The 23,872-nt window shown below is 33.8% G+C and overlaps 1 protein-coding gene and 1 pseudogene across 4 annotated transcripts in view; one reads left to right on the forward strand and one right to left on the reverse strand.

The window, feature by feature from the left end:
- Positions 1-209: 209 nt before the first annotated feature.
- The window catches only part of PNPLA8 (patatin like domain 8, phospholipase A2), a 41,339-nt gene continuing 17,676 nt past the window's right edge, over positions 210-23,872 (forward strand). For 2 of the 4 annotated variants that reach the window (XM_039848908.1, XM_039848909.1), the window contains exons 1-6: positions 219-367; positions 9,122-10,273; positions 10,421-10,570; positions 16,962-17,113; positions 19,112-19,206; positions 21,765-21,936. In XM_039848908.1, the coding sequence (XP_039704842.1) occupies positions 9,212-10,273; positions 10,421-10,570; positions 16,962-17,113; positions 19,112-19,206; positions 21,765-21,936 (1,631 nt within the window). In that variant the 5' untranslated portion in view covers positions 219-367; positions 9,122-9,211. Of the gene's footprint in view, positions 368-9,121; positions 10,274-10,420; positions 10,571-16,961; positions 17,114-19,111; positions 19,207-21,764; positions 21,937-23,872 lie in introns of all 4 variants that reach the window. The other 2 variants (XM_039848911.1, XM_039848910.1) reach the window with 2 other exon arrangements.
- LOC120591926 (uncharacterized) lies at positions 16,445-16,558 on the reverse strand (annotated as a pseudogene).

Raw genomic sequence — 23,872 nt, forward strand, 5'->3', positions numbered from 1 at the left:
CCTTCCATGCCGCCCCAAACAGCGGCTCTCCGGGTGCAGTCAGGCGCGTGCCCGCACGCACGCCTCCCTCCCAGCGCTTGGTCATTCTCTATTGCGCATGTCTCGGGACCGAGAAAGCAGGATACTGACAGAGGCTGAGGCCGGAAAGAGGCGGAAGAGTTCCGCCCTCAGTGGGCAGGTAGGCGCGGACCGCGTGCGCGTCACTTCCGCTCGGGTGTCGGGGCGGAGCTGGGGAGGAGGTGGTGCCCGGCTCCTGCCCTTCGGTTTGTGTTGGAAGCTCAGCTGATGCAGGTCAGCCAGAGTAGGCGTCAATGTCGGGAAGAAGCGCGTCGCCACTCTTGCCGAAGTAGTTGCGGCCTGCATCCGGGTAAGTGGCCTCTGGGGTACGGAGGGGGTACGGAGGCGGAACGATAGGATAGGGAAGCTGGCAGCCTGATAGCCCAGGACGCTTGCCCGGCTCTCCGGGTCTCCTTATCTCTCTCGGAGGGCGCTTCCGGTGTGAGAGGGCGGGTTGACGCCTGGCTTGCAGGAGGCCGCAGGACCAAGGCTTCAAAAGGCGACTGGGTACCAGAAGGAACCCGTGACTCCTGGGGCTGGTTGATGCACGGTGCCCTCCGCCTCCCCTGTGGGTTTTGCTGGCCCAGCCATGCAAATTGTTTTGGTTCTTCTGGTACCGCCTTGCGCTTCCTGTCCAACCTCCTCGACTCCCAGCTAGTTATCCCGAATCTGTTTGACTTCCCTCGGACTGTAGGGTTTTCCAACAGTTCGCCGGTGACTGTCAAAACGGTTTTCCTGTTCTACATCATTCTCGAATGTCAGTGCACCGGGTGATTCCATTGCTCGGTATTTTCATTTATCAGCGATTTCTTTTCAACTCCACCCACATTTAACTCTGTCCCTGTCTACTATTGCTTAAGCGGGTTCAGATATGTGCTTTTTAAAAGGCGAAACTGTACGTGAAGCATTGTGTTGCAGTGCTTCCCGTCATTGTCATTTCTATCATCACGCTAGGAGGAAACTGGTTTCTATACCTAATCCAGCGATAACGTTAGAGTGGTGACTCCTAGGAAAAAGGAGATGGGGCATAAGGGACTGTCATATAATCCTTTCTAAAATAGTGTTTTTACTTGTAGTAACAGTTGCATCCTGGTTTTACAGCCCGAATTTGTTGAGATTTCAAAAGCGACAAAACTGTTTCAGTGTATTGAGAAAATACTGTTAAAACAGTGAAAGATTAAGGATTTAAAATCTGAGAATTAAAAAAAATATATATATTAAACTGTGAACTGAGAGTTTATGCCTCTTATTGAGGCAGTTGTTTCAAAACCATTGTGGTGATTTTATTAAATTACTTGTGCAAATTAGTTGTACTTTTATGTTCTGATATCATTTTTACTGATTAATTTTTTTCTTAATGTTAGTCTTATTTTTATATTTCTGTAGGGAATCTAAATTAAAATCTTGAAAGCAATGTCCTTTTAACGAATGATGTTGAATGAAAGGATCAGTTTCACTAGTTTGTATACTTGCTTCACATGCAAAGTTGGTAAAAGTACAGCTTGTACTTTGAGTTATTTTTTTGGCTTAGTAATGGCAGAGGAATTGTGCTGAAGGGTACATATTGCCTCACTTGTGGAACCTGTATTTATGAAAAGGTCAGAGTGAGAACCATAAGCCCTAGACACCTTCCTGTTCTCTCATGTCTTAGTTCTAATCATTCTCTCAAGTGTCATATATTTCACTTTGTTCATTTTCCATAATTTTTTAGAATTTGCTATTGGTTTTCATTGCCCTGATTTTTTTAGGCTATCATTTCTCCTGTGCTTTTTTGTTTCTTTAGAAACTTCCTCTTTCTAACTCTGGATGGCAGTCAAGACTCTACCCTTGTTCTCTCTAAATCAGAATTTTATCATTTGAAACCCAGGGAATACTTTTAATAGGTCCATGGATATCCTGAAATGTCATGGGAAATATAGTGTATATATGCAAATAAGCATTTTCCAAGTAAGAAGAGCTTTTATCAAGTTCTATGATCCCAAAATTCTCAAGGACTACTATAAAACTTTCTTTGGTAAATCCGATTTATGGTTTCAGCTATCACTGTGCTGATAACTCCAAAATAAATCCACAGTCTGTGTTCCTATAATATGTTTCCATTTGAATGTCCTACTGTTATTTTATCCTGTAAATACAAGAGATATTTCTTTCATATTAAATTGGCCCCCTTCCAAATTATCTCATATTCACAAATAGCATACTTCTTGTGTTTCTGATTAAAAACCTTTAAGTCATCCTGACACCTCCCTCTCCTTACCCATTCTTCCCTGTCACCAAGTCCTGTGTTTTGCTGTTTCCCCACTTTCAAAATGTGGCTCAGAGTAACCCTCTTCCCCATTATATTATTATTACCATAATTCAAAACTTTGTCACTTTATGTCTGCTTTATTGCAATCGCCAAGTGAAGTCCTCTATAAATTTATTCTTTCCATCTTCAGTTGAGCCTCCACCTAGCAATTCCCTTAATTCTTCTAGGTAAAACTCAATTCCATTCCCTGATGGTTGGTCTAAGCCTCTATTCTATTTATACCTCCATTGTATTTATACTACCCTATAAATAAGTAGTGTAGTCTTCTGTGATCATTTCTCAGTTAATGATTACACCTCCCACTTTACATTCTTCTCTTTATACTTTTGCAGTTTAACTTCTGTTCTAGCTGAATTTACTCTCAAAACTCTTATCTGTACTTACTGATAGTGTGATTTGGGAGCAGTTAAATTAAGCTTGTTGATAGCTCTCAATGTTTAGTAATTTTTGCTTGATAATTATAGTTTCTAGAGAGGTGTATGAAAATATTATGATCATGAAATTGTCCAGTCTTCCTGTAATTGTTCCTTTTTTTTTTCCTTTATATACCATCTTTCAGTGCCAAGTGGATAGGTTTATGCATAATTGATCATAAGGGTTATATCTTTTTGAAAAGAAACAATATAGACCCCTTACTGTAGCCTAGCCTTATGTAGCTCTGTTGTCTGCTTGACTCTTGGGTCCATCTCTACCATTTATCCCATTTCTTACTTCCTTTCAACCACTTTGTCATTCTTGCTGTTCTTGAATAGACAAAGCCCATTCCTGTCTCCAAAGCCTTGGTTGCTTTTTCCTCTGCCATGATTGCTTTTTTCCCAGATGCTTTTAATAATTTTCTTCCTCACTTCGTTTAGGTTTCTAATAAAATGTCAACTTGGTTCTTCTCCTGACCACGTCAACTAAAATAACACTCAGTGCCCTTTCTCCCCAACCCTCAGCTCAGTTTTCTTCATTACATTTTTCCACCTGATATTATATATTATTTATTTGTTAATAGATTGTCTTGTTCTCCAAGACCTGGAAGACTACCTAAGATTTAATAAGTAAATGAATTATTCCTTTTACTATTACATAATATCCCTTTTTTAATCTTTATTTAATGCTTTTACCTTAAAGCGCTTTAATTTTAATAAATTTGCCTTAAAGTGCTTTTTGTTGTTGTTAATATAGGCATAGTATATTATTTTTCACATTCCTTTATTTTTAATTGTTTTTTATCGCATTATAGGTGTGTCTAGTAACTAGCATGTAGCTGGAGTTTTAATTACTAAAATTTTGCTCTTCCTGTTTACTCTTTGTACAGTTTTTTTTTTTTTGCTGCCTTATTTTTGTTCCCTCTGTTATATCATCGACATTGTAAATCTACTTAATTTTTTTCTATTATTTTTAAATCTTGGTTACACATTTTCCTGTTGGCTATATTTGCTGGTACTTTCTTGAGGTGACGGTTCATTTCCTTGCATGTTTTGTAATCTCCGTGAGTTAAACTTTAGTGGTAGTGGCTCAGTGTGGGAGTTCCATTTGCCCCAAGCTTTGGAAGTGTCCTTAAATGGTAGTTTCCGTTGACTTCGCTCAAGTCCCATGACTAGTTTTCATTTGCTTAGAGTCTCTTTACCATCAAGGTGATGTGACTGCAGATCCAGTTCTGTGATTCCTCTTTAACTATGGATTTCCCACTATTTTTTGTTGTTGTTGTTGTTGTTGTGATAAGAAAAAACATATAGAATTTACCATCTTAACCATTTTTAAGTATATATAGTTCAATGGCATTAAGTACATTCCTTGTAAAACAGGTTTCCAGTACTTTTTCATCTGAAACTATACCCATTAAACCCTCTTTTCCCTTTTTCTTCCCCCATACCGTTAAAACCACCATTTTACTTTCTCTGTCTATGAATTTGACTATTCTAGACACCTCATGTAAGTAGAACCAGTATTTGTCCTTTCGTGACTGGCTTATTTTACTTAAAATAATGTCCTAAAGATTCATCTATGATGTAGCATGTGATAGGATTTCCTTCCTTTTTTTAAGGCTGCATAATAATATTCCACTGTATTTATATACCATTTTGTTTATCCATCTGTCCATTGAGTTGTAGGAGCCTGTTAGTGGTTTTGAGCATGTTTTTTTATCCACATGTCCTTCAATTGTACTTTATCAAGTATTTCTGTGTTGGAGATTGCAGAGCTTTTATGTTAATTCAGCTTATTGCATTGACTGAAAGTCCTGAGGAGTTCAGAAGAGCCAGGAAGGCAGATAAGTTTGCTTCTTTTCTATTCTCCCCTCTGTAAAATCAGGTATTTTAAAACAATATGTGCTCATATGCAATTTAGAAAGATTTTAATTCATATTGCCTTCTTCTGAATGTCACAGTATTTCTTGGTTTCTGTCTTGTCCCATTACTTCTTTCTGTCAGAGATCTGCTGGAACCATCTTTCTAATTCATTCCTTTGTTTAAAATACTTTATTGTCAGTTTGATCTTAAACCTCCTTGGCAAGGTTTATAAGACCCTTCATAATCTGGTCCAGATTATCTTTGCAGTATCATCTACCTCTCCCTTATTCTCTCCAGGTCCTGGAGCAAAACTAGACTACTTGGAATTTTTGCTCATATTGTGTCTGCTTTCTTAAATGCTTTTTTGTGTGTGTTTGCTTCTGTTTTTTTTTTTTTCTATTATCTAGAATACTCTCCTTCCCTTTTCATCTTTACCTTGTTATGAATTTTTTAACTTTGCTCAGTTTTTAGTATCTTTTTTCTAATTTACCTGGATATCTGCTCTCCCCTTGTATCTTCCATTCACAAAGCACCATCTGTTAAAGTGCTTTAAACTGTTTAATTTTTCTGATTATAAAAGTAATACCTGCTCATCGTAAAAAATTTAGACATTACAAAAGTGGAATATAAAACCCCTTCTCATCCTCTTTTGATTCTACTCAATTCACAAGAAAAAACAAACTGGTGCTTATCTTTCCAGAATCAATGTCAGTATCAATCAATCTCTCTCTCTCTGTCTCTCTCTGTCTCTCTCTCTCTCCCTCTCCCCCCCCTCTCCACCTCACTCTCCTCCCTCCTCTTCCTCCTCTCTCTCCCCCCTCCTTCTGTGTATATACGTGTTTGTGTGTAAGCTACAGATTTAAACTGCATATGCAGATTTTTGTTTTCTTTTATTACATAATATCTACATATTTACATCTTTGTTTCTTAATGTATGAATAATACATATTATATTGCAGCTTGCCGTTTTCACTGTTCTCTGTATGAAGGATATGTCAGTCACAGACCATCTGGTTCTCTTTAACTGCTATGGTAACTCATCCTGTTGCATGTATATACCATGATTCTTTTTTCCCCCGGCTTTATTGAAATATAATAGACAATTAGTTGCTCGTATTTATATTGTACAATTCAATGAGTTTTTTTCAGTTATAGTTGGCATACAAAAATTTATTAGTTTCGGTTGTACAGCATAGTGATTAGAAATCTATATAACTCACAAAGTGATCACCCCACTAAATCTAGTACCCCCTCTTCCCCTTACATATATATTACAACATTGTTAACTATTTTCCTTATGCTGTACTTTATATCCTCATGTCTATTTTGTAGCTATCCATTTGTACTTCTTAATCTCTTTGTCCCTTTTCGCCATCCCTCCCAACTCTCCTCCTATCTAGTAGCCCTCAAAATATTCTCTGTATTTATAAGTTGATTTCCATTTTTGTCATTGTGTTTATTTTGTTCTTTAGATTCCACATGTATGTGAAATCATGCGATATTTGTCTTTCTCTATCTAACTTATTTCATTCAGCATAATACTCTCTAGGTCTGTTGAGGCAATATCTTTTTCCATTCCCCTCCTTTTAGTCTCTGTGCATCTTTTAATCTGAAATGAGTCTCTTGAATAAATTACCATTCTTTATTCATGTTTTTGATACATGTTTTTTCTTCCTAAAGAAGTCTCTCCAACATTTCCTGTAATATTGGCTTGGTGTCGATAAATTCCCTTAGCTTATTTTTGTCTGGGAAGCTATTTATCTGTCCTTCGACTCTAAATGGTAGCTTTGCTGGATAAAGAATTCTTAGTTGTAGATCCTGGGTTTTCATCACTTTGAATATTTTGTGCCAGGTGCTTTGTCCTGCAAAGTCTGTTGAGAAATCAGCTGCTGGTCTTATGGGTATCTTGTAGGTAACTTTCTCTTGCTGCTTTTAAGATTCTCTTTGTATTAAACCTTTGGCATTTTAATTATGATGTGTCTTGGTTTGGGCCTCTTTGGGTTCATCTTTTTTGGGTTCATCTTTTTTCTCTGAGCTTCCTGGGGTTTATGTCTATTTCCTTCACCAGGTAAGGGAAGTTTTTCATCATTATTTCTTCAAATAGCTCTTAAACTTCTTTTTTTTTTCCTTCAGGTACCCCTGTGACATGGATATTTTTACATTAAATTGTCTCATAGGCTCCTTAAATTATTATTATAGTCTTGGCTTCTTTTTTCTTGCCATTCTGATTGAGTTTCCTTGCCTTCCCCATCCTCTGTATCTGTAGTTCGATCCGGTTCTTTATCCACTCTGTTGATTCCCTCTAATATCCTTCATCTCAAATAATGTTCTTCATTTCTGACTGGTTCCCTTTTATAATTTCCATTTCCATTTTTATGTTTTCTATCTCTTTGTTTAAGTTCTCATTAAGTTCATCTACTCTTCCCCTAAGTTTATTGAGCATTTTTATAACCAGTATTTTGAACTCTGCCTCTGTTAGATTGCTTGGCTCTATTATTCCTGGATCTCTGTTCTGTTCTCTCATATGGTTTCTGCTTCTTTGTCTTTCCATTTTGGCTGCCTTTCTGTGTCTGTTTCTATGTACTAAGCAAAGCCATTAAGTCTTCTGGTCTTATTAGCGTGACTTTGTATAGTAGGTGTCCAGTGGCACAGTCCTGAGAGGGTTTCAGCTACAGGCCAAGTTTAGCCCCAGCCTTTGCCCCTCTGAAGCCACCTATTAAGATTCAGCAAGCAATCCACAGATGCTGTGCTTATAGTTATCTCAAGAAGCCACGCGAGAAACTAAAGCTGCTACCAGTGTGGGTCTTGGAGCTGGCTCAGCGATGAACACCAGACTCACGGAGGACACAACTGGAGGTAGCTTGGTTGAGGCCGTGAGTTGGGGGAGGCGGAGTTTCAGGGAATCCTCTGGGCGGAGCGACCTCTGTTACTCAGTTTGTTGGTGTCTGGGCTATGGTGGTGCTGCATTCGCACACTGGGATGGATGAGAGCTCAGCAGAGGAACAATGAATACTGCTGTCACTTCTGCCCGGAAGAGAGCCTTGCCTCTGGCCCTCACTCCAACAACTCAGCGTCCTTCCTGTAAGACTCTGGTGTCCCCCGAGCAGCTGACCTGACTCTGGTGCTCTGAGCAAGCAGGTCTGTCCCACGAAAGTCCACTCATGGACACGGCCTGTTTAAGAGATGTCTGCAGCTGCCAGCTGCAGCTGCCCAGCCTCTGTCCCAGTCAGCCGCTCAGGACCAGGTAGCCTTGTGTTTTTCGCCCCCTCCTACCTTCTACCTTTCAGTGTGATTTTTTTTTTCTCTCCCTAGTTATAGTGCCTTGGTTCATTTAGATCCCAGGTCACAACTTCAATTTGGATGCAAGAGGGATGAACGAAGCCTCTATCATCTACAACGTTTTTTCCACTTATATATATCATAATTTAACCATCTCTTGCTAGAAAGCATGGAGTTGCTTTTCAGTGTTTTATTATTTTAAGCAGTGCGACAGGGACTGTGTGTATATACCTTTATACTCTTATTCAAATATTTCTGTAGTAAAAATTCTTGATAGAGGAATTGCTGATCAAAGAATATATGCCTTTAAAACTTGAGAGAGAGCATTTAATATTTCATTAGATACTGTCAAATAGCCGTTTAGTCACCCTTTTCTGCATCCCATTATCAGTACTGGATATTATCACTCATTTATATTTTTACCAATTGAAAGAACAGAATATCTCTTTTAATCGGCTTTTTTCTTAGATGTGAAAGATGTTTTCGTAATTTTACTGTTTGCTCTTATTTTTCTGTGACTGGCCTTTTTATGTTCTTTGCTTCTTTTTCTATTGAGTTAATCTTTCTTATTTGTATATGTTCTTTTTATATTATAATTATGAACCCCTTGTCTGTTAGATGTTGCACATAGCTTCTTCTAGACTGAATTCCTTGACTTAACATGCACTTATTCCTAGATAGTGAAATCTTTCTTACATGGGTATCCCTAGCTCTAGACTGAAAGTTCCTCAGTATTCTATTTGTTCTTATGGTCTGCATCTGGCAACATGTTTAGTATAGATTAAATATTATAAATGGTTTGCAGTGAATGCCTGAATGACTGTAAGACCTGACTTTTGTCTTTAAAGAACTTAAAAGTCTAGGGTCAGATAAAATTGTCAGGACTTTAACAATAAGGAAGAAAAACAGCATAGTACTTAAATTGTGTATTCAATTATGTGTTGTAGGAAAACATCTACTGGTTACTTCTCTAAATTAGTGCTCATGAAACATCCTGCTACTCTCTTATTTCATTGACGTCTATACTGAAAGATGAATTATTTTTTATTAGTTTAAAAGTGAAATCTATATCACCCATAATGGAAATATATTATTGTGTCTTTTTTTGAGACAAGTTGCCGAGTTCATTTAATAATGTATTTTTTCTTATACCTAATTTTGGTTTTACCTTGAATCCTAATTTTTTTTCTTGCCATTTCAGGTAAGAGTGTGAATTATGGCATTTCTTAAATGAAGCAATCAGGAATGAAGTGAAAATCATAACATATAGCAAATAAGTGATTTTTAAGTTATGTCTATTAGTTTGACTATAGATATATATATTTACCTCCTTAGTAATGCACGAAGTCTTTGTGGGAAGCAGAAAAGCAAGCAACTACATTTCTTGTGTTCACCTAAACATTACTGGAGGATAAGCCACTTCAGTCTACGAAGAGGTTTTCATACAAGCAAAATAAGATGTAAATGGACCCAAACTGAAGCATGTTCTTGCAGTAAGCACTGTTATTCTCCAAGCAGCAATGGGTCACATATTGGAATTTTGAAACTTAGCACTTCTGCTCCCAAGGGACTTACAAAAGTGAGCATTCGTATGTCCCGTATTAAAAGTACTTTGAACTCTGTTTCAAAGGCTGTTTTTGGAAATCAGAATGAAATGATCTCACGTTTAGCTCAGTTTATGCCAAGTTCTCAAATATTAAGAAAAATATCAGATGGTGGCTGGTTAAAACAGAATAATGTTAAACAAACCATCAAATCTTTGAAAAAATATAGTGACAAATCAGCAGAAAAGAGTTCTTTTCCAGAAAAGCAAAGTCACATTATAGATAAAGACGAAGATACCGGTAAACAAAGCCTTTTTCATTACACAAATATTATAACGACAAAATTTGGAGAGTCATTCTACTTTTTATCCAGTCATATTAATTCATACTTCAAACGTGAGGAAAAAATGTCTCAAAAAAAGGAAAATAAACATTTCCAGGACAAATCAGAACTTAAAGATAAAAAGGTTGAAGAAGAGAAATCTAGTTCTCCAGATTCTGGTGTCCTGACCGATAAGAAGCTTGGCTCAGAATCTTCTTTATATACTGTGGACAAGCCTGAAAGTCGCAGTTGGACCCCTGAGGGTCTTCCAGTTTCTACTAAACAAAGTATTGCTAATTTTCTTTCTCGTCCCACTGAAGGTGTGCAAGCTTTAGTGGGTGGTTATATTGGTGGACTTGTCCCCAAATTAAAGTATGATTCAAAGAGTCAACCAGAAGAACAGGAAGAAGCTATTAAAGGTGAGCAGGCTGTCAGCAAAGACAAAAATGCAGAGGAGAAAAAGCGTTTATCGCTTCAGCGAGAAAAGGCAAGTTTTTCAGTGTGGTTTTAAGTTTTAATTTTTGTCAAATTTATATTTTATTTCCTAATGAGACCTTAGAAACTTTAACCATTTGTTAGTATTACTAGAGCAATTTCATATTCTAATTATGTGTATTTTGATTTGTCTTTGCAGATTATTGCAAGAGTGAGTATTGATAACAGAACCCGGGCACTAGTTCAGGCATTAAGAAGAACAACTGACCCAAAACTCTGCATTAATAGGGTTGAAGAACTGACTTTTCATCTTCTAGAATTTCCTGAAGGGAAAGGAGTGGCTGTCAAGGTAATTTTAATTTATTTATTTGGTTTTATCTTAGAATGAAAATACTAATAAACATTCTAAAATGGAGAAGGCAGTGCCTTTAATTTTTTTATTTAAATATTTTTGTGGTTTTTATCATACATGTGACTTATATTAGTAATTGCCCCATTTATGATATACATTATGCTAAACGTACCCTTTTATAATGTAATATAAAATATGCTAACAGTACCAATATCTATACTTTGATATTAAACATTTTAAAATGGAAGCAAAATCTCAGTATATTAGCTTTTCTTTGCCTCATTTTTTTCAAATATAAAATAGTAAGGATAATTTAGACCCATTTAAATAGACTATTTTCAGAGAAATACTACAAAATATGAATGATGTGGCTGGGTCTCTTTACATTTATACTACTGGGATTATTTGTAATATTTGATGAACAATTCGAAAATATCACATAATGAATAGATGATGTTAACCATTTCATTAGAGATCTTTTAGTGCTTATTTTTAACTTGCCATTCAGAAAAATGTAAGTTAACTTAGTTCATATTCAAGTTTTTGACAGCCATCTTGCTGAAAAGTTATGTAGTTTGTATAATGTACCCTTCTGTCATTTTATATTGTATAATGCATACATTATAATAGCTGAACTTGAGAATTTTGTGTTCATAAAATTTGGGATTGTCTTTCATATATATGTAATCTCTTACCTAAAAGATAGGTTTTCTAAATATAGATATACATTTAAGTCGTTTAACATTTCAATGATACATTGAAAGCAGAGACCTAAAATAGAATTGCAAATTTAAAGAACTCTTTAAAAAATTTTATTCAAGTATGATACACATGCAGTTTTAAGTATAAAGTTCAGTGAATTTTCACAAACTGAACACAGCTATATAATCAGCACCATTCGAAGAACAGACTGTGCCAGCACTGCAGAAGCTTCCTTTGTGCCCCCAGTTACAAACTCTCAAAAAGTAATCACAGATTAGTTTTATACAATTTTGTATATTATGTGAAATACTGTGATTGGCTTTTTTCATTCAACATGTTGGTAGGAATCATTTACATTGTGTGGGTAGTTGTAGATCATTCTTGTTGCTTTTATATTTCATGGTTTGAATGTATCACAATTTCATTGTACTATTGATGGATTTCTGAGTAGTTTTCAGTTTTAGTTTATTATGAATAGACTTGTTAAAAGAAAATTTAAGAACCGTTCTATTTTGCATAACTGATCCCAAATCTAAGCACCTTTCAGTACCAAAGAGAAATGTAATATAGGAACGTATATTCAGATCAGTTATTAATGAAAATCTAGATAGTCTGAAGGAAGTTCTCGTTTCTCCCCTAAATAATAAGCATCTCAATAACAATGAACTTGTTAAATTGCTTCAGACATGTTAGCATGTACACTGTCATGTGAACTTTCTTAGCTAAATTTTTAATTATTAAGAATTGAGCTTTTTAAAAATGGTAGAATTATTTGTTATAAAACATCTGTGTGACTTTGTGAGTTTTATATTTTTTGTGCGTGGCCAAATTATTTATGGTGGCCAAATTAGGCAATTGTCTTTGATAGCTAATGCCCTAAAATAAACTAGTTTCCTCTTTTGTGTATATATGTTTTGTGTACTGCATTTATGGCAGCCATATCTAGGAAATTGTTTTCGATGATTTTTTTCATTATTAGTGGTGAAGGTGGTTTCCTTTCACTGTTTTTTAAATAAAAAAGTAACATTTACTATTTTTAAAAAGGGCAATACATAGACATCATAGAAAAATAGAAAAAAAGAAAAACAAAAATAAGGAAATAAAAATAGCATATTTCTACTATCCTGAGATTACCACTGCAATGTGTTAGTATCTGTATTTGTCAGATTAAGCTGAGTTAAGCTCTTATAACAAATAATGCCAAATATCTCAGTGGCTTAACACAAGCGAATTTCTATATAATATAAAGGCTTGATTGAGTTAAACATTTTCTTGTTAAAACAAATTGGAGATAATGTCATGTGCTTCATATTGGATCATATCAGAACACACATAATTGGTTGAACAACCATTAGTAATGCTAAGTTGACCACTGGATTGGGGAGATTCATTTATTTCACCAATTTTAAAAGTAAAGAGTTGCTTTAAAACTGCCTCAATGGTGACATGAATTTTTGGCGCTTTTTAAAACTATCATTATGAATTCACAGTTTTTAATAAATTGTGTTTCTGCAATCTTTTTTTCTCTCTCTCTCTTTTTAAATGCTGAATTTATCTCAACTCTAACTACTGGGGGCCCCTTCAAGCTGATTTATGTGCTTTTTAAAAAGTTTTTATAAAAATATATGTAGGCAAGTATATATCATAAATATACAGCTTCGTGAATTTTCAAAAATTGAACACATCTGTAAAACCACCACCCAATGTAAAAAAAAAAAATTATACCAGCACTCCAGAAGCCCCTTTTTGTCCCTTTCTAATCAGTATCTCTAGAAAGATTGACTAATTTTTCTGATTTCTAGCAGTATAGATTAGTTGTGCCTCTTTTTGCATGTTGTATAAATAAAATGATACAGCATGTGCTCTTTTATGTCTGCCGCCCCCCAACGTTATGTTTGTGAGAACTTTCTATATTATTAGGTGTAGCTGTGGAATAGTCATTCTCATTGTGATGTATTCTGTGGTATGAATATAGTATAATGCATTTATCCATTTTACTGCTGATGGACTCCTGAATAGTTTCCAGTTTGGGAATTTAGAAACAGTGCTTCTATGATAGATCTTTTGGAAAACATGTCTTCATTTCTTCGGAATGTATACCCAAGAGTGTATTCCTGGTCATAGAGTATGCTTGTTTGCATTTTTAGTATATACTGCCAAACGGTTTTGCTAAGTGCTTATACCAGTTTATACTTTCGCCAGAATTGTGTGAACCTTCTGGTTGTTCTGCTTCCTCTCCAACACTTTATATTATTTATCTCTTTTTTTTAGCCATTTTGTTGGCTGTTAAGTGATATTAAATTGTGGCTTTAATTTGTATTTTTCTGGTAACAGTGAAGTTCAGCACCTTTTCCGGTTTTTATTAGCCATTTGTATACTTCCTTTATGAAGTGCGTATTCCAAGTCCTGCTCATTTTCCATTGGGTTGGCCAGCTTTTTCTTATTGTTTTGGAGAATCTCTTTATATATTATGGGTATAAGTATTTCAATATACATATTGGTATATGTGTGTGTAATATACATATATTATAAACATATTCTCTATGGATTACTTTTTTCTTTCTAATAGTTTTTAATATAAGATATTAACTTTAATATACTCCAATTTGTAATTATTTTCCTTTATGGTTAACCTTTTGTGTCATATTTAAGATATCTTTGCCTATCCTAAGGTCATAAAGATTTTTTTCTGTGTTTTCTTCTAAAACTTTATTGTTTTACCTTTCACACTTATGTCTACTATTCATATGGAATAGATTTGCTTGTATGATGTGAGGTAAGTGTCCTGATTTTATTTTTTTTAAGTACACATATCCAGTTAACCTAGCACCATTTATTGAAAAGACTTTTTTCATAAATCAGGTGATTATATAGGGGTCTGTTTCTAGACACTATTCTATTTCATTGCTATGTTTATCCTTGCTCCAGTGCTTTAATGCTTAAATTATAGTAACTTTATAATCAATTTGATGTCTGGTAGTATAAATCTTCCAACTTTGTTCTTCCTCTTAATATTGACTTAAGCAGTCTTGGCACATTGTGTTTCCATATGAACTTTAGAATCAGCTTATCTATCAAGAAATAAAAAAAGTAAAGAAGAGGAAAATTATGCTGGGATTACACTGAATCTGTGGAGCAATTTGGAGTGAATTGAGTCTTTATAATATTGAGTTTTCTAAGCCTTGAATATGGTATATTCTTCCATTTATTTAGGCTATCTCTACTTTCTCTCAATATTTTAGTTCATTAGGACTGCTATAACAAAATGCCAAGTAGGTATTTTATAAACAACAGAAATTTATTTCTCAGCATTCCTAAAGCTTGAAGTTCAAAATCAAGGCGGCAACATGATCACCACCTTGTGAGGGCCCTCTTCCTGGTTCATAGGTGATGCCCTCTCACTGTGTCTTCACCTGATGAAGAGGGCAAGGGATCTCGCTGGAGCCTTTTTTATGAAATCACTGATCCCATTCATGAGGGCCCTGCTCTCATGACCTAAGCAACTCCCAAAGGTGCCACTATCTAATACTATCATTTTGGGGGGTAGGATTTCAGCATAATGCATTTTGAGAGGACACAAATAGTCCGACCAGAGCACTTAGTATTTAACATTTTTTCAATGTTGGTGTCTTGCACATCTTTCATTTGATTTTTAAATAATTAATTTCTAGGTATATAATGTTTTAGGATGATAATTTTACTTTTGTTTTTTTTTTTTTCAAAATGTATTTTACTGGTAATTCTAATATCAGGATTACCTCTTGGTCTTTGATCATTTGGTATTGGTTTCACATACATATAATTATTCTGGATGCTGGATTTTGTGAATTTTTAAAAATTACATAGGATCTAGATTATATCAAATGATTTCTTTTTCCAGAGATAGTTTAATTGTTCATCTACTTGAAATATAGAGTGGGGCACTGATGACCTTATTCATTTTGGGTTGGAGCTGGGTCAAGGCTGGATTACAATTTGGTGAGAACTCTAGTTTGCCCTGTTTTTAGGATATATTCCTCTAGGACTTTCAGTTGAGAGCCTGGTGTATTCAATACCACCACTACCACTACCCAGTGAGCCCTAAAATCTCAAGAATATAGAAAATTCCCCTCTCATTTCCAGAATTTTCAGGTTGGCTTTTTAACTTCCCACACCACACAGTTAAAGAATCGATCATATATCTTAGGTGAAACCAGTCTTGTGATTGAGGCCCCTCAAATCCTCATTTTTGTGGTTTCAAACCTATGAGACTCTAAATGATCAACTTGTTTCTCTGTTCTCTATTTATGGCCGTCTGTCTGAACGCCGCCCAGTTTTTCAATTCTTTGTTTCTTCTTCAACTCAGCAAATGCCTGAGGAAAAGGAGGAAAAGCTATAGTTTGTGAACTCACTTCCCAGCAGTTGTCCCTTTTCCAGATTCTTAGCCCCACTCCTGTCCTTATTGCTTCAGCAGCTCTCCAGCGCTTTTAAGCACTTAAAAAAAAAAAAAAAATTATCAAGCTTTTCTAGTTGTTCTTGGGAAGAGACTTTCTATCATAACTAGAAATAGAAATTTACATTTCTATGCTCCACCATTGCTCAGGTTCCTCTAGTGGAGCCTCAGAGCTCAACCCTAAGCCAGGGCAAAAGAAATTTTTTTTTAAAAAATTTAGAACAGTAGTATTTCAGATTTGATTTATCATAAAAAAATGAGTCAGACATTGAGAAGTTATTCGATTTACTGTAGGTTACACAGCACAAATATAGCTCCCACTCAGCTATTCCCTTCAACCTTAAATCAGGGTTACTGACTGGATAAGATGCTTCAGTGCACAGAACCTATTGAGTGATAAACTCAACATAGAAACCTAGGATTTAAGCTCTTGCCTCTGATCAGAAATATGAAGTTGAATGCTTAGAATCTTGAAGTCCCAGGTTTATTTAAACTAATTATATAATTTTGATGGTCAGCTTTTGCCTTCTACCTTAGTTTTATTTATTAACATTTGTTCATATTTCACTATGAGCTACCCTGGTATCCTATGTGCAGTCTATACAAGATGTTTTTTCTTTTAATAAGTTTAATTTCTTTTATTTATTTATTTATTTTTTAGGTGAGGCAACCCTTGGTTGACCGCACAGATTGCAAGGACCTTGTCAGTTTACAATCCCTTATTTTTTTATTTTTTATACCTACAGCACCTGGTCTTCCTAGATGGTCTCCCATCCAAGTACTAACCAGGCCCATCCCCGCTTAGCTTCCGAGATCAGACGGGATCGGGCTTGTTCAGGGTAGCCGTAGACATAAGTTTAATTTCTAATAATTACTATGAAGCAATTTTATCTTTCTTAGGTTTTAGACAAAATATTGTAAAAAATTTATAGTGTTAACCTTTTATTGTTACAATTAATAGTTTTTAAATTCGTGTTAAGCAAATTATATTTTTTCTAATTGTTAAGCATTGCACTTTTTAAAGGAAATATTTGGATAGAGGTTAGTTTTTGTCCTAGATATTAGGACAAATATATTCTAGATATTAATTGACATTAATACGTCAAGTACTAAGGTATCATTTAGGTTACCAAGGAAGTAGTAAACACTGGCACCTTGATTGCATGTGATGATCTATGTGTGCTGGTTAAAAATAACCATATAAAAATAACTTTATTTGACAAAGGCAACAAAATATCTTTTCTCTCAATACAGGAAAAAATTATTCCATATTTATTACGATTGAGACAAATTAAGGATGAAACTCTTCAGGCTGCAGTTAGAGAAATTTTGGCATTAATTGGCTACGTGGATCCAGTGAAAGGAAGAGGCATCCGAATTCTCACAATTGATGGTGGAGGAACCAGGCAAGGCTAGAAAAATAATTTTTAAAAACTGTAGCTCCAGGTCAGCTATAGGAGTTTTTAAAAACTAATTTGGTATAATTATTGTAAAATCAAATTTTTAAAATACAATATGAAATAGTTTTTCTTAATTTATTTCTACATCAATCTAAGAGCTACTTTAACATATATCTGAATTTTCTTTTGTTTTAATTTGACATAGTATTTACATTTTAGTTTGATCTTTTCAGGCTTTTTTGGTAGTTTAAGACAGTTTATCAACCAAGATTATCTTAAAATTTGGCAATGTTTTATAATATTAGCTTTCTTTTATCATATTTATCTTACCCATCTATAAAGTGATGGTTATAAAAGGAATATATATCAGTAACTTTCTGACTTCCTACAGCTTTATGTGCAGATGCCAATTTGGTGCTACACAATAAATATTAAATGCAGTCTTAGTTTAGAATGAGAGAGACTTTTACCGTGAAATTCCTTTCTTACTACTGGCAGTCCATCCATGCTTCCTATTCTTAGTTTGTCTAGTTTCTCACCACTTGTTGGTTAGATTCTTTGGCTTAGTTTTATGAACCTTTCACTCTAAATTTACCTGACTTTGACTTCACTCTCTGGTATCCTGCCTTGCCACTCAGGTCTTCTGTATGTTCAAGTACTACCTTTATCTTTTGTTAAATTCTATAGTCCTATATGTGAACCAAGTCTTTTAAATTTTGACATCAGTGTAAAGGAAGGAGCGAGTGATGAGAGAAGGAGGCTATTTAATAATCTTGGTAGAGAACAATAAAATATTAACTTTGGATGGTGGTAAGTGGGGAGCAGAAGGAAGAAATAGTACACAAAAAATTCTGAAGATAAAGGGGGACTAGATATAATAAAAATAGGTTGAGATCACTCTTAAGAGTAAACTCTTTGGATGACTAGGGCAGAATTGCAAGGATAGGGGAGAAGGTGATTGGTATTGAGAAAGAGTTCTGTTTTGGACATGTCAGATAAAAGGTTTTACACTTCCATTAGAAGTGCTCAGTTGGCAAATGAAGATAGAATTGATTGAGAGAGAAGTCTTAGAAGATCTTTTGGATATTTCTTAGGGAAGTTAAATCCAAGAAGATAGACATCATTCATGTGATAAAGTGGTAATGATTTGGAGAGAATCATTCTAATTCATATAGTTGGTTCCAAGTGATGAGAAATGAGGAAAATGGCAGTTAAGTGAGGAAGGAATTTCACTGAGGAGCAGGAAGAAGCCAATCATCTCTGCCATTAAGCTCAGGGGAGTTGGGAGGGATGATGTCATTCATTGAGTCAACTAACAAATATTGATTGAGTGCCTACCATGTTTTAAACTATTTAGGTCCTGGGGTCACTCAGTAAACAAAACAGACAAAATCCAAGTCTTCATGGTGCTAGTATTCTAGAGGAGGAAAGACTATTTCATCTTCACATTCATCATGAAACTATTTGTGGCCTTTGGCAGGGATCCAGAAATGAACAAAGTCAGCAGCACAAATTTATACATTCTTAATATAAACCATTGTCCTAAGGTTGTTGAAAATTTTAAAAAAGGAACAAATGAAAGCTTAAAAATATGACTAGTGAAATATGTAAAACAAAAACATAGAGAAACACAGGTAACCAACTATTTTGGTAAGAGAAGAAACCAGTATATAGCACCCCGAAATTGGTGAGTGGAGGCTTTAACTATTTTCCACAATTGGGGTGTTTAAAAAATATATCTTACATTGGCATATCTTTGTAGTCTAAAGAGATACTAGTATACATTTTAAAATGTGCTGCTGTAGCACAGGTTTTATATTATTATTTAGATATTGGATTTTCAATAGTGATCTTAAAGACTTGAGCAACTTGTACTTATGGTAATTTATATTATTAGTTTTCATGTTAGAATATAAGCTAGAAAAGCAGTTTTTAGGATTGCTTTATTCTTTCAAGTAACTTCTTGAAAGAGGAATTCTCATTTTGCCTTTATCTTTTCTGTAGGGGTTTGGTTGCTCTTCAGACACTACGAAAATTAGTTGAACTTACTCAGAAGCCAGTTCATCAGCTCTTTGATTACATTTGTGGTGTAAGCACAGGTAATCATTATTATGTAGAAGTGGTACATCTCAGCAGTACATTAAGAAAAAGAAAATTAAGCACTTTTGTTCAAGATCTTGGTCATTCTCTGAAATGATGGATATTAATTTTGTGTTTTGATGATGAATAATCTTTTGGTTTGCTTAATGAGCTTTTAAAAATATTTATTGGGAGTAAGTTAACATTCAGAAAAAGTTTAATGTGTTTTTCTAATATGTTTTAAATAAGCCACAGTGACGAGTATAAATTATGAATTATTGCTTTATGGTATAGTCCCCTTAAGGAAAGTGATGAAATGGAAGGGAGGTAGGTACTCAGATTGTACTCGAACCAATAGAATATTAAAGATGGATAAGAGTTTACTTTTTGTAAGCGATGGCCCTCTGTGAGGAAATGGCTTCTTCTATCATTTAAAAAAAAAATTGATTGTTCGAAGCCAGAATTTAAATTGATAAATATGAGAATCTGTGTTTTTTAAAGGCTATTTTTAATATTGCTAGTTATACATTTAAAATTATGGTTTTGTGTTTGTATTGAAGTTGGTAGTATTGAAAAATATTGTGACTGAATAATTTCTTAGTTTGACTGACTCACCATCAGATGAATTCTTGTTTTCTTTTCTGTTTGTTTTATTTTTTTATTTCCTTACACCAGCTCACACACATGTATTCCCTCCACCCCCATTAAGTCTCTCAGGATACCCATAGCTATTGCTTACTTCACAGGTAACACTCAAGGACTCTTAAGACTATAGATCCTTGCTGTGTATTGTACTGTTTGACCTGATAATTTCTCACTTTATATTATTTTATCTTCATGGATTTTTATTTCTATTTCTTTTTCTCATTTTTTGAATTGTAATAGTAGTTCTAAAGACTACTGGCAACAAAATCAAATGTTTTGTCTATATTATCTGGTCAAGTATGACAAATATCCCCAAAGAACTTGTCAGTTGATGCTCAGTTATGAAAATTAAATGATTGCTATTGCAGGGATAATTCAAAAGCGTGAGGAATCAGTGATTCCTGTGATGTTCTACTGAACGTCAATTCCTCAAGATGTTAGCACAGTTGGAAAACATTGGGTTGAAGGAAGTTAAACAGGTTTCTTTACAGAGGGACTTTTGAGATTGTTTAGTATGTTAAAAATGCACTGTGGAAAAAAAAAAGGAAAAAATGCATTCCCACTCTCAGAATATGAAAATATTACATATATCCCAAAGTGATTTAACTATGGAAACTTTTCTTAAAGAGACATTTCCTAGGGCTAGTGTTCTTTGGTACTTTTTTGGAGCTGTTATCCTGACCGTTTTAGAACGGGCCTCACAATTCAAACATTTAAACATCTACAGGCTAACTTCTTGCTTTGGCACTATTGTTAGTAGGTAGGTGCTCAATAAAATTTTAAATCACAGAGATTCATCTATGGAGTATAATATATATGTTTATATAATATGTACATTTCTGTATTTATCACAATATATCTTCCATTGTATCTTCTAGCTTATGTTAATCTTAATTTGTAATAACAGCGCTTATAATTTTTTCTTTTTTTCATTTTGTATATTCTAATGTAGAAATTTTGTCTCACTTATAATGTCTATGAAGTTAATAAATATATATTTAATTTAAAGGTAATGTTCCTTACCAGTTCAATAAAATTTCATATTTTAATATCTGCTCATTTTTATAGTAGCTCTGCTTAAAAGGGAAAAGACCTTAATTTTTTGACAAGTAATTTCCTTGTGTTAATTACAAATTTTCTACAAACTGAAAACTAACAATTTTTATTATATGCCATACAATGTATTTTAAAATATAAGCTGTCTTATCTTTTACTAGAATAAGGTCAAGTATAATAAAATAAAGTAATTAAAATATATTATGATAGTGATTTTCTGTTTTTTCCTTACAATCTCAAAGTATAAGCAGTGATGCTATACAGGTTTTTGCCTCCTACCCCTTTTCCTTATCCTCCAAAGCTTTCTCCTCCACTTTTTCTTGTTAGTTCAAGTTTAGGCCAGTTAGATTCACTAGGTGGCTATGTGTCCTACCAAATGCAACTAGGATATGAAACCGACTATTTAAAAGAACATCCCAGAGACCTAATTTCTTTAATTATGTTGGTTCCCAGGACCATCCTGAAGTAGTAATTATTTTAATGAATTGGTAAGTTGTCAAATATACTGTGACTAAAACTAAGAAATTATTTAAGGTTAGGAAGGACATTATTTACCACAATATCCTAATTATATGTTATTTAATTTAATGTAAAATGGCACATTTTCATATATTTTTAAATTATTATCATCAGTTAGCTTTTACTTATCTTTTTTGAGGCCTAGTAAAAAGCCCTTTACATGTGTTAACCCAATATAAGAACCTTATACATTTTATTTGTTATAATTACCTTTGGGGTCTGAGAGGTTAAGTAGTTTGTCCCAGGTAACATACTTAGAAAGAATCAAAGCTAGAATTTTATGCAAGTTAATGGCTCAGGAGATTTTATAAATACTGTAATGTCAACGCTGACAAAAACTAAGGATTCTTTCTTTCAGGTGCTATATTAGCATTCATGTTGGGATTGTTTCATATGCCCCTGGATGAATGTGAGGAACTTTATCGAAAATTAGGAGCAGATGTGTTTTCACAAAATTTCATTGTTGGAACAGTCAAAATGAGTTGGAGCCATGCCTTTTATGACAGTCAAACATGGGAAACTATTCTTAAGTAAGTTATAATTATTCTTGTAAGAACGTTTTGATTATATAGGTAATATGTTCATACTATAATTTAAAAAATACCAAAAAATTTAAAGAAGAATATTAAATTTGATTCTACTAATTAGAGATAACCACTGTTAATATTTTGGTGAATCATATTCTAGTCACTATTTTCTTCGGTTCATATGTGTGAAAGTTGCATTTGCCTTTTTAAAAATTGTGACCATATTATATATGGACCATGTTTGCATCCCATTGTTTTTACTTAACATATCAGTCTTCCTTAGGCATTAACAGATATTCTTCCAAAACATTAATTTTTAAACATTTTTTCAAAATACTATTATACTCACTTTCCAAAAAATAGAAGCATAAAGTAGAAACTTAAAATCATTCATAATCTTATTATTCAGAACTGTAATCCTCGCAATATATTTCTTTCTAGTTTTTTTGTAGACTATATATTTTCATATACTTTTTATATAGAAGAAAGTATACTGTGCTTGTAATTTTATACCCTTTCCATTTTTTTGAACTATATTAATATCTCTTGAGAAATTTTTAAGACTACACTACATTCCACAGTGTGATGGCACTGTATTTTCTTACCATTTACATTTAGGACATTTATGTTATTCCTATTTTTTTGTGATTATGAATAATGCTGTGGTTGGAAAATTTACATTTTTCCCCACATTTCAGAATATATCAGTAGGTCAGTTTACAAGAAACATAATTATTGGGCTAATGTTGATATCTTTTTACAATCATATTTTTATATGGTTATATGAAATAGAGAACATATAAAGAAAACAGTGAAAATAACTTATAATCCCACTAAGAACAAAAGCACTGTTAACATGGTGTTTTTCTCTAGAATTTCTCTAAATAAGCATTAAGTGTGGGGTAGGTTATGAGTGTGCATGTGTATTTATCCCCTTCACAAAATTGGGATAATCACAAGTAGTTTTGTATCCTGCATTTTCACTTAGCATTTTATCATGAATGATTTCCTATATCATTAAATATTTTTTGAGGGTGTTTTAATGGTTGTTCACTATCCTGTTTTATGGATGTACTATATTTTATTTAACAAATTCCCTTTATCTAAAATAATAAATATCTAAAATACTTTAGATAGTTTTACAGTTCAAAATAAAGTTTAAATTGACATCCTACATCTCTACTTAAATCTCTGATTATATCTTTAAGTTAATGTCTAGAGTGAAATTTTGGGTCAGAAAGTATACATGTTTTAAAAATCATGAGGTAGATATATGTATATACGTATGGGTGTGTGTGTGTGTGTATATACACACACATATATGAATTGTTTTTCAAAACAGTTGTCTCAATTTACTCACCCACCAGCATCAATTTGTATTTCTATTTCATGAAATACATATGAACACCAAACATTTTAATTTTAAAACTATGTCAGTTTTGAGAGATTTTTAGACTGGTGTTTCCAGTTTACATCACTTTGATTATTGATGCGATTGAACATTTGTTATGTTTTAATTATATTCTCTTTTTGTGTGTGAATGTCAAGGGCATAATTTTTCCCTTTTTCCTATCAGGGTATTCTTCACTATATTGTATATATATTAACTATTTATTATATGTTGAAAACGTGCTTTTTAATTAATTATTTTTTTAATGTAGAGGAGTTTAAAATCTTTATTCAAATCTTTTTCTTTAATTTTAATTTGGCTTTCATATTTAGAAAGTCTTTTCTACTTTGAAATTAGGTACATCTTTATATTATTTTCTTGTCCTAAGGTTTAAGTTTATTTAAAATTTTTAAGTTATCTGAAATCTATTTCGATGTATATCATAAGGGGATCAAACTTTATTTTTTACTCCAATATTAATTCAAGTGTCCCTGTGTATCTTCTACTAAGTACTTTTTCCCTAATTCTACTGATTCAAAATACTATCTT

The sequence above is a fragment of the Pteropus medius genome, unplaced genomic scaffold (assembly GCF_902729225.1).
Source record: "Pteropus medius unplaced genomic scaffold, Ma_sr-lr_union100, whole genome shotgun sequence".
Taxonomy (NCBI): domain Eukaryota; kingdom Metazoa; phylum Chordata; class Mammalia; order Chiroptera; family Pteropodidae; genus Pteropus; species Pteropus medius.